Here is an 11,906-nt window from a genome sequence, read left to right on the forward strand (position 1 = left end):
TTCCTGAAGTTTACAAAGCACTGTACAGTTCAAGCCCAAGACATATACCATTATGAAGAAGCATTCTCTTTAACAGCACTTTCCATCTCTTTATGGATTTCCTGTAAAATACTGCATTGCAGATCTCCCACCACAACCAAAACAAAAAACTTCAGAATTTTGGAGGAAAAAAAGTTAGTGGTAATGCGTGTTTGTCATCTTTTTCGTCATCTGCAAGGGTAATAGCTTTTTTTTTTTTTTTAAACCATAGAAAGGCAGTTCATCATGATGTCTAGATCCTACAGATTTAGAATTTGATCTTCAGAATTTTTTTTATTTTTTAATAAAGCGTAATGGTCTTTATCGTGGAGTTTGTTATAATGGGATTTTGATCCTGATAATAGTTGTACACCTAGTGGATTTGATTGATATATGCAGCCAGTATTGCTTATGATTATAAATCAGTCATTTGCCGTTCAGTTACATAAGGAGATAGGACTGTTCCAAAAAGAGCCTGTGAAGAAAACTGCCATTTAGTTGCTATTTTTTTAACCCTTTTTTTAAAAATTCTGTGACCTAGAGTAACTTATTTTTCTACTCTTGTAAAAAGGATAGATGAAGAATATCAAAGCCATGGTAGTGTTTATGGAGAACAACTGTTATAAATTATTCCAGTAGATGTACTTCCAAACCTCTTGCATAGGAGTTAGTAGGAAAGGAGATCCTTTTTACTTCTGAGGAACATAAGGAAATATTTAGACTACAAATTCTTCTCTGATATCAGAGAGGTCATGATCATCACATCCAAGAGAGGATTAAATAAGAGTTAGAATCATTCCAGTTTTGATAATCCCTTTTTCCTCCATCTGTAATAGAAAAAATGATTAGAGGAAAGTAGAGGGGGGTGATAATGCTTATTTATTCCGATTACCAAGTTTAGAGGTCATGGATTTTATGCTAAGATTATTTTCCCTGATGGAGCTGCTTGAAGGTAGGAAGACAGAAAAATTCTGTGTTAATGAGGGAAACAAAGTGCTTTGTGGTGGTGAAGTTCCATATGAGTAAACAGGTCATTTTGTGTAATGAAAACAACGCTCATACGTTAGAATGTGTAGTAAAGGTAGTAGGAATAAGAAACCTTGGCTAATCCCAGCTGTATCATAATTTACAGTATTAACTTAGGCAAGTAATTTATTCGCTCTGAGTTTCATTTCCCTCTTGTCAAGTCATCAATGACTTCATTAAGGATGCTTCTCCTCTGTGAGTTTTAAATAGAAGATAAATAATATCATTAAACTGTTAGCCTTTTGTCAGTTCTTTTCCTCATATTAGTTAAAAAAAAAATTAGGATTATGTCATTACGTATAAGTATAGCAGTGGACTTATTGACTGGTTTGAGGGTCAAATAAAAAAGCAGTTCCGTATATTAAGTGCACTGTTGTTCCCTTTCAGCAGATTGTAAAAACAATGCTCTTGTACCCGGAAGCATTCAAGTAAATGGGCACGGAGGGCAGCCGTCTAAGCTTGTGAAGAGAGGACCTGGAAGGAAACCTAAGGTGGATGTTAATACCAGCAGTGGTGAAGTTACACACAAGAAGAGGGGTAGGAAGCCCAAAAAGCTACAGTATGCAAAGCCCGAAGATTCGGAGCAAAATAGCATGCATCCCATCAGAGATGAAGTAGTTCCTTCTTCAGCCTGCAATTTTCTTTCTGAAACTAATATTGTAAAGGAGGATTTGTTACAGAAAAAGAGTCGTGGAGGCAGAAAACCCAAAAGGAAGATGAAGACACAAAAACTAGACTCAGATCTCATAGTTCCTACAAGTGTTAAAATGCTAAGGAGAAGTAACCGAAAAAAGACAGACGATCCCCTGGATGAGGAAGAAGAGTTTGAGGAACTTAAAGGCTCTGAACCTCACATGAGAACTAGAAACCAAGGTCGAAGGACAGCCTTCTATAACGAGGATGACTCTGAAGAGGAGCAAAGGCAGCTGTTGTTTGAAGACACTTCTTTGACTTTTGGAACTTCTAGTAGAGGACGAGTCCGAAAGTTGACTGAAAAAGCAAAAGCTAACTTAATTGGTTGGTAACTTGCACCAAAATATTTTACTTCAAAATCTATAAAGCAGGTACAGTTAAGGAGTATGTAGAACTATGGCTTCTGCTTCCTTGCTGCTATGACGGATTAGGGAATGTTATGATTTGATTTGCAAAAAAAAACAAACTTACAAGACACTTCACTTCTTTAAATGAATATATATATATATAAATATATACATATATATTTTAAATGTTTGCTATTTATTGCCCTTAGGTAGGTTATGCATTTCAACATTCATTTCGTTTACTGTTCAAAACAAAGGAAATTGAGGCTCTATATTATAGAATTCCCAATTTATTTCTGAAGAAGACAGTTCTGCTATACTCTTAAGGAGCATAATATTCCTAGTGATAGAGCATTTTATGTTAAAATGAATTATTTTTGACCAAGCCAGGTACATTTCTGTTGATACAGAAGTCTTGTCCCTAGGAGAACAGATGTTACCAGAGTAGCAGTAAATTAAGAAATGTGTTTCCTCTAAAGATAAATATAAAATTCCCACCATTTGATACCCTGAAAAGTTTCATTTTAATTATAGAATGTTCCTTTACAAAGAATCTAGAGGAGGCTTTTGCTGTATTCCATTTCTGCCAAACTTAAGAGAAAATGTACTGATGAAAAGGAGACATATCCACATTGGAAAACATTTGACTGTCTAATTTTTCAGACCTTGATTCTTATGTCAATCACTCAATCTCTGTTTATTGTGCCAAAGACTGAGAATCAGTGCAGTGGAAAGCCTGTTTTTGACTGTCAGGACAGCATACACTTTTTCAATATTGGAAAGGCTATATATTATTCTAAAGAGCAAGTTATTAAAGAGTTATGCTGAGGTGTATCTTTTTTTGGTACTAATAGTAGAAAATAATGCACTGGTGGGTCCTTTGACAGAGATGTTTTAGAGAAAATGTTTAAGTGGTTAAAGGATTCAAGGAAAATACAGGAAAAAGGTATGGGATTTGATGTTTACTTGTTAATCCGGATTAATGTCATTTCTAAACTTTAGACATATCTAATAGGCTAAAATGACTTACAAAGAAATGTGTCTGTGTGTGTATGTGTATATATTGATAAATGGGTATAATTAAATATATATACAAACACATACTTATATACTATTACCCAGGTATAAATTCTTTTTTCAGGATTTTTTAGATAATGGTAGAATAAAAATTTTAAAATGTCATACTTTATAGTTTAATTTTAAGGGGAAGATTGGTTATTTTCAATTATTAAAGGTTTAAAAATAGGCCAAATCACTTTTTATGCAATCATGTTTTATACAGTGGTCTCATTGCACATTGTGTTTTTTCTGCACTTTTTACGGTATCCTTATCACGCTGGTATGTCAGTATACACCCTAAAGAAAAATTCCATTTAATGATTGTGCCTTGTATTCTATTATTTTTTGCATCATTAGTAAAATTAAGTTGTCTATTGTAAATGATAACTATATGACTTAGGAGAATGTATTGCTATATGTACTGCTATGGAAAAGGAAAGCAGTTATTTATTTGTTTATGGTACAGTTATTTTATACCTTAAAAACCAACATAAATACCATTTCTATTGTTTAAAGATTATTGTCCATTTTTTTAAAAGTTTTGAAGAATGTAGTATTTTCTGAGGACTGGTATGGTACAAAAATGTAGCCAAAATTTTCAGATACTACATTTTTAAAAAGCGAGGTTGGGGAATATGTGTATCAGCATGACCCTGATATAGAAAAATAAAGTCTTTAATTGAACCTTGGCAAAATACATTACATAATTATTTCTACAATATTTCTGGTAGGGATAAATGTTAGCTGTCATTTGATTGTCTTGAAAAAGGATGGAAAAGTGATACATTTGGGCTTTTTAGATTGTTTGTAACTAAATTTGTACAGAAATCCTCCTATGAAATTAAGTAAACCATTTTCCAGATCTTAACTGGATTGCTGTGATTTTGCAGTTGAAAATAATTTCAAATTTTTCAGGTTTTTTGTATATTTATTTTTTTCTAACAAATATATTTAACTATATAATTAAAATTCAGTAGTTAAACTCTTCATAATGCAGAAATGGATGGCTTGGTTGTATAGTAAAATGAGTCTCTCAGTTACACCAGTATTGAAAATAATAGTGTGTATGTTTGAAATTTAAGTCATTAATTTGTTGCTTTGGAAGGCAGTCTGTTTGAAACATGTAATTTCCTGATGTTATCTGCATTGTGTTAGAAAATAAGACTATAAAATCCATTTTTGTAAAAAAAAAGTATGTGTACAGTTTTAAGGTGTGTACAGGAAAAGGAAGAGCGTACAGTCTTAAGAGTGAAATATACCACTAGTAGGGTGTATTAATTCTAACTCTTGAGCAAAAAAATGAGTATTTACCATCTTACCTGCAACAAGTAAATGTATTATTCCTGTTCTAAAGACACTATATACTTATGACCTTTTTGGATATTATTAGACACTGGTTACTTAGTAAGGCAAAAATGACTTGGATCAGATTCTTTGTAATTGAAACACTTAAAAATGTATTAGTAATAACCAGATATATCTAGATTTTATTTTTTTATAATTTAGCTTCTATACGTTGCAAAAGTTGAATTGAGAAATTTAAGTCATCACCATAGTTTTGTTCTGTTTTACCACTTGGAAAATATCTTCTTTGAGACAGTAACACCGTATATATACTGTTTATAGGTCAAAAGGAAATGTTGGCAGTTGTTTTAGGTGAGCAATAAAAGAATTTTAAGTTTCCTGAAAGTTTCAGAAATATAACTTGTTATTACATTCATAGAAAATGTAAATCAATTTATGTATTTTTAAGTACCTGACCCTAATCTTCTCTCCCTCCACCCCAACATTCTCGAGTCCCAATCAGATCTTATAAAACTACAACATGTTGCAAATGAGCAGATTAAACAGTCAGTCTAATTACAATCTCATAACTCTGGGCAGTAGACATACTTCTTAAAAATTTTATTCTTTGCAATCTGCTATTATGGCATTGGACTGTTTTCTGCATATATTCATGAACTAAAGATTTGGCCTTGCTTTCATTGTTTTTATTATTGTACAGCATCACAAATTTGAAGACTATTTGGTAGCATTTGTAACAACGATCTTCCTCCTTAAGTAGAATAATTGTATAGAATATTTGTGAGCATGTTTAGGTCACATCTGAGACACGAAGTTTGGTTGAATCTAGTATCACTTGGAAATGAAGTATGTAATATACACTGATCAGCAAAAAGATCCTTGTGCAGCATGTATGTTAACATCTAGAACTGTCCCTTATCTGCAGTGCAGTAGATTAATCAGACATTTTAACAAAAGTATTCAAATAATATTTTTAGCTTATATGATATTAGCAACATTTACATGTTTTGAAATATGATTTGTAATATAAATTAGTTTCTCCAGTTTATAGCGTTTAATTCTAGCATTCCATTTTATACATGCAAACATACCTCTCTCTCAGATGTCAACTGGAAGCAATTTTGACTGTTTTCTACCTAATGAAAACAAATTGGTATTCTGAATGTTTTTGTCCACCTGAAATTTATTTTTGAGTAGGTTGAAAGGACCAAGATACTTGAGTGTTTAAAAGGGCTATAAGTGTTCTCATATGCAGGAAATATATGATTTTAAAAGTCATAATAGGGGAAGTACTTTTATGTTCTGTGAATTACACCCGTATTTAGTTGTTTTTTGGGGTTTTTTTGTTTTTAAACAGGTTGAGAAGTGGTTTAGTTAAATTTAGGCGACAATTTATTTTCCTACTAAAATCGGAAAATATACCTTTTCCTCACTTCCCTCCTTGCAGTTCCCCTCATTTCCCAAATTTCCAAGTGATTTGAACTAAATATTACATTTACTAAGAAGCTATTTTGTTCTTAATTATACTGAGCTAAGGACTCCAGATGGAAGGTCATTTTGTACTATGTACAACACCCAAGAAGAGGTCACATTGAGTCAGAAGACTGTAAGTACCGCTTTTGACGCTCCAGATATAAACCTTGTACACACTGTAGTAAAACAATTAGAAAATATTACGAGCTATAAATATAATTTTTAGTTTTGATAGCTCTGTGTTGAAATACTTTTTTAATGCAGATAAAATCATCAGGAAATTAACCTTATATGGCACAAACCAAATACATAATAGTGGGTGGCTATGAGTTTCTACATTTAAGGAGCTAAGAAAATAGGTTTGAGATGATATATAGTACACACACCTATGAGGCAGATGCACACACGCTCGTTACTGTTAAGACTGTGCGTGTTGATTGATCATGATGAAAGGCTACAAATTTCGACAAAATACAAAGTTACATTTTTGGACCATATTAAAACTGCAAGATGGGGTCTTATTTAAAGATCTTTTAGAAAACTGTTAAATCCTGTCACACGATATTTAGACGTGTAGAATGTAGCTCAATTTTAAAAAGTAACTGACCTAGAGAGTTAATGTTGAAACTGACACATTTGCAAATTAAAATGCTTATTTTGTACAGAAAACAATGTTAAACACGAGCAAATCTGTTGTATGTAATAAGTAACAGAGTTTAAAAACAAATTAATTATTTAGCTTTATTGAGGTTTTTGGTTTTTTTCTTTCTGGAAACCTGGAGTATCATGTTATAAACGGCAGTCTCACACCAGAATAGCAGTGCCCTTTGTTTTTGTACATATTGATTGGACCTTTCTTTACTGTTAGGTGGACACTTTCTATGTTAGTTTTGAAGCATAATTCTTTGAATCCTTTTATACAAACTAGAATGTATGTGTAAGAATTCCTGTCCCTGCAATGTAGTAACTACAAACTTATTTTTAAATAAATAGAAAACTTGTTTTTCTAAGCTGTTTTGTAGAGCCTCATGATTTCTTTATTTTTTTTTTTTTTTGGTAACACATAAAGCACTCAGTACATAATTTCAAGAGGTATTATGTAAATGCTGGTACATTAGTGTCTCCAATGCCCTGTCTACCTGGCAAAATGTTAAAATACATTAGCTAATTAAAGGATTGTGGGTACCCTAATGTAATTTAATTCCAAAATAACCAAAGGTTAAAAATGTCATTTGCTTTTCAATGTGTACACTTAAAACTATATTGATTTGCTACTATTCATAAGTTACTGTACTGGGTATAATACTTCAATATTCAGACTTTTTTCTCTAAGATATATTTCAAAGGAACAGTTTATGTAAGTATTTTCTCAAAAGTGTGACGTGAAATTTCTGGGAAAATTAAATGGAAGAATGATGAAAACGTTTCATTTGTTAAGCAGTTATACAAAATGAGATTGATAAGGCTATTGCTGTTTTTCTAGAAATTTGTTCACATTGGTATACATTTTTATTGACAATCCTGAGAATCCCAATTTTAGTATAAAGAGTGCATAAGGCTATGATAAATGAAAACTCCAATTAAGCACGTGAGATAATTTGTGAATTTGTAGCTTTTAGTGATCATTTCTCCTTAAGAAATTTTGTTTAAATGACTTTGTATAAAATAAATTTCTAAGTTGAGGAAAACAGGTAAGCATTCCCAGGTACCTTTTTTCTTTCTAAAGTATGCCGATACTAATACCTAGTTTATACTTAGGAGAACCAGCCAAGAAAAATATTATTTTTAGCAACCGCTTTTTACTAGTTTTTCTTTTGTAATAACATCAACTTTATGTTCTAGGCTAAGCATCTCCATTATTTGAGAACAATAAGATTAAAAGCCAAAGCTCAAAATGTCTGTTCTTTGCAATAGAATACCTTGTATTTGTCATCTTTTTGCATTTAACATGTTTTACCATATATAGATTATTCTTTTCGGTTTTGTTTGGGGGAAAAAAATAGTGGAAAAGATTCATTTAAGTACCTTTCTGCCTAATATATTAGACACGTTGACAACACAGTGTAACGGGATGAACTGGGCTTGGAGTTGAGTCATTTCATCTCTGAGTTTCACTTTCCTCATCTGTAAAGTTAAAAAAATTGATTAGATAATCTGCAATGTCCAATTCAATTCAAATAATTTATGATTATTTCTCATGTGTATATTGTCTTCTGCATTCATGACTCAATCTTGGCTTTTCTATTTAGTCCCTAAAGAAAATATGCCATTTAATGTGTAGCTTTCAGGCAACCTGTGCCTTGTGGCCATGACCTGATTGTAGTTACGAGAACTTATGAACCCTTAGTTTCAACTGTGCTGTTGCAACACACTATATATATACATTGTGAGTTGAGTTGAAATATTTGTTTACTGGTAATAAAAAGTACTAAAGTTTGTGATTTTTCCCAAGGGCCCTCTAAGGAATCTCAAAGATAGTTTTAGTGTAAAACACATCCTGAAATTTTTATTTAAGGTCCAGTCTTGGGAAAGCAAAGTCAAAAGAGTTTGAGAAAATTTAATCATGGGTGCCTGAGAATAATAATTGGTTTCCCATTTAATTAAAAATGAAATAAAATATTTAAATATAGAAGGCAGAATTATTTTAAGAAAATTTAGATCTTTGGCAAGTGGAAAACGTTTGTTCTTCGTTTTGGTCTTTGTTTTAATAAAAAGGACATTATAAAGTCAAAACAAAGCAAAAGCAAATTACCCTGATGAGATATGGAAAATCTGAGCAGATTATACAGAAGCTAAAGAGCAACTCAGTCTTCTTTCAAGCTCTTTGAAAACGAGATTATTGTAACAAAACCAAATTCTACTTTGGTATTGACATAATACTTAGCAATAAAGGTTTTACAAGCTCTTCCCTCCCCCTCTTCTTCACCTGAATAAGTGCATCAAAGGGAGGATAATTGTCAAATTTTTAATGCACTTTATCGTTTCTTTTCAGGCTCCTATTCTCTCTGCTACTTGTATATACTTGTTTTTCATATTTTGGAACAAATAGACACTTCAGGACAAAACTCTTTGTCCTAGAAAAACTCATTCCGTAATCCTGATAATTCAGTTTTATTTCTCTGTCACTATTTGTTCTTGGTCTCAACTACCTACACGAATTACAAACTTCAACCAAAGTAACTAAATTCGATTTCAGAGAAAATTGGAAGGAAAGTAATTTGAAAACTGTCAGGTGCAAGCATTTTTGTAGAATAGGAAACTCATGAATACATATAACTTCTAAATCTTAAAATTGCAAAAATAAACATGTTCATTAAATACATGACCCAAAGATAGCCACTCCATGGTATATAAATATAACCAGATGTATATAAACTTGAAATTATGCTTAGCAATATTTCAGTATTGAATTTTACAATTAAATAGTTACCCAATGATTAACCGTTAATTCCGTTTAATATTAGTCCAAAGTTCTAAGTTACCTGAAGATCTTGGAAATTATGTTCAAGCTGACATACTACAGAACATAATTACTGTTATGAAAACATTTGTCAGAATTATGATTCAATTAATTTGAACACATATTTTATGTTTTTAGCTCTTCCAAATATTATGTAAGAGTAGTGTTAGCTTACCTAGTCAGTAGACCAGCATGAGAAATTTAGGGGCTTCAGATTAACTTGTCTCTTCTTGAGATAGCAGACCCAGTTCTCATTTTTAAAAAAGCGAAATATTCTTGCATTATACTCCATATTTATATAGAAAAGACAGCCATTTTTTTAAAACCAAAGTTATTAAATAAGTTTAATTTGTCCAAAGATTCATCTTAATTATATGAATTGAAATTCTTAAAATATTTGTGAACTTGTTGCTTCTGTAAGACTGTTTTTAACATCTCTTACTTAAAATACTAGAAATTTAGTTTCTCTATTTTCTGTGAATTTGGGAAATATTAAGTTTATAAAAACACATTTATCTCTATAAACCAATCAGAAGAGAGCTCCTTTGAAGTCCTTTCTTAAGAGATGCTTCAGTTCAATTTATTAATACTTTCTGGTAGTAGGAAATCATTTCATACTTAAGAGGGTAAAGGCTTTTGTTGGTTACAGACAGAAACACAGATCTTATAGCTTCATTTCTACAACTTTAGTCAGTAACAAGTCAAACATAAACGCTGTCAACTGAAAAAAAAAAAAAACAAAACACAACCTAAAAGTTGAGAGTTGTGTTTTATTCAGTGGACAAAACTGAGGACTTAAGCCTAGGACACAGGATCTCAGATAGCTCTGAGGGACTGCTCGCAAGAGGTAAAGGAAGAGCCAGGATATATAGGAGTTTTTTGCAACAAAAAACCAGGTAGTCAGAGCATCAAAAGATTAAAGAAAACCAGACATCTCAAGTTTCAGAATTTAGTGCGTTTCTACGTATGGGAAGATGCAAGAGTCTGGGCTCACTGAAATCATTCCTTTGATATGCATCTCAGCTGTCTGGGGCCAGTATCCTGTTTTCTCATCCTGAGTCTCCTCAGGGTGCACCGTCAGGGTGGCTGCAGCAGTCGACTGCTAGATGGGGTGGGGGGGGGGGCATCCTGCCTCTACCCTGAGTTCCCTCAGGGCTCACTGCCCGGGCAGCTGTAATGTGGTGGCTTGATGGCTGCCTTTGTTTACTGATATGGCAGGTGGCATTCTTAGTTCACAGTGCCCCCTCATGATCATAAATTCGACCAATGTTTGGGAGGCATTTCATGAACAATTTTTGTCCCGTGGCACTGGGAAATTCATCCCAGATCAGGTGAAGATTTTTTTTTTTTCCCACACTGTGTGGTATGTGGAATCTTAGATCCATGTGGGATCTTAGTTCCCCAACCAGGGGTCGAACCCAGGTCCCCTGCATTGGAAGGTGGAGTCTTAACCACTGGACCACTGGGGAAGTGCCCGAAGATTTTGTTGATATGCCATTCCAGGGGCTAATTTCTGGATTAGGCCTAGTTGATAATTTCAAATTCTCTGGGTGGTGGAGACATGAGGACCTGCTGTCTGCACAGCGTCTGGGTGCTGGGCTTCTTCCTGTACCTCTTCTCACTGCAAACCCCACCTATCAGAAGACAGGCTGCCTAAAGTCGTACTGAGCTCACAGCCACCTCAAAACACACCCCTTGACAAGGCCCTGCCCATTAGAGGAACAAGACCTAGCTTAACCCACGAGAGAGCAGGCACCTGTTCCTCCCACCAGGAAGCCTACACAAGCCCCTGGACCAACCTTGCCCACCAGGGAGCAGACACCAGAAGCAAGAACTACAAGCCTGCAGCCTGTGGAAAGGAGACCACAAACACAGAAAGTGAGACAAAAAAAGAAATATGTTACAAATGAAGGAAAAAGATAAAAACTCACAAGAACAACTAAATGAAGAGGAGATATGCAATCTACCTGAAAAAGAATTCAGAGTAATGATAATAAAGATGATCCAAAATCTCGGAAAAAGAGTGGAGGCACAGATCAAGAAAGTAAAAGAAATGTTTAACAAGGAGCTAGAAGATTTAGAGAACAAACAGAGATGAACAATACAGTAACTGAAATGAAATACACTAGAAGGAATCAACAGCAGAATAACTGAGGCAGAAGAACGAATAAGTGAACTGGAAGACAGAGTGGTGGAAATCACTTCCACACAACAGAATAAAGAAAAAAGAATGAAAAGAAATGGGAACAGTCTCAGAGACCTCTCAGACAATATTAAATGCACCAACATTTGCATTATAGGGGTCCCAGAAGGAGACGAGAAAGAGAAAAGTCCTGAGAAAATATTTGAAGATATAATAGCGGAAAACTTCCCTAACACGAGAAAGGAAACTCTCAAGTCCAGAAAGAGCAGAGAATCCCACACAGGATGAACCCAAGGAAGAACATGTCAATATACAAACTGACCAAAATTAAAGACAAAGAAAAAATACTAAAAGCAACAAGGGGGGACTTCCCTGGTGGTCC

The 11,906-nt window shown here is 33.6% G+C and overlaps 1 protein-coding gene across 4 annotated transcripts in view; it reads left to right on the forward strand.

Annotated features, from left to right (window-relative positions):
• The window catches only part of LOC118904894 (pleckstrin homology domain interacting protein), a 125,419-nt gene extending 118,488 nt beyond the window's left edge, over window positions 1-6,931 (forward strand). For 3 of the 4 annotated variants that reach the window (XM_036870994.1, XM_036870997.1, XM_036870996.1), the window contains one exon: window positions 1,432-6,931. In XM_036870994.1, coding sequence (XP_036726889.1) covers window positions 1,432-2,069 — 638 coding nt within the window. In that variant the 3' untranslated portion in view covers window positions 2,070-6,931. The remainder of the gene's footprint in view (window positions 1-1,431) is intronic. The other variant, XM_036870995.1, reaches the window with a different exon arrangement.
• Window positions 6,932-11,906: the final 4,975 nt, after the last annotated feature.

The sequence above is a fragment of the Balaenoptera musculus genome, chromosome 12 (assembly GCF_009873245.2).
Source record: "Balaenoptera musculus isolate JJ_BM4_2016_0621 chromosome 12, mBalMus1.pri.v3, whole genome shotgun sequence".
NCBI classification, from domain to species: domain Eukaryota; kingdom Metazoa; phylum Chordata; class Mammalia; order Artiodactyla; family Balaenopteridae; genus Balaenoptera; species Balaenoptera musculus.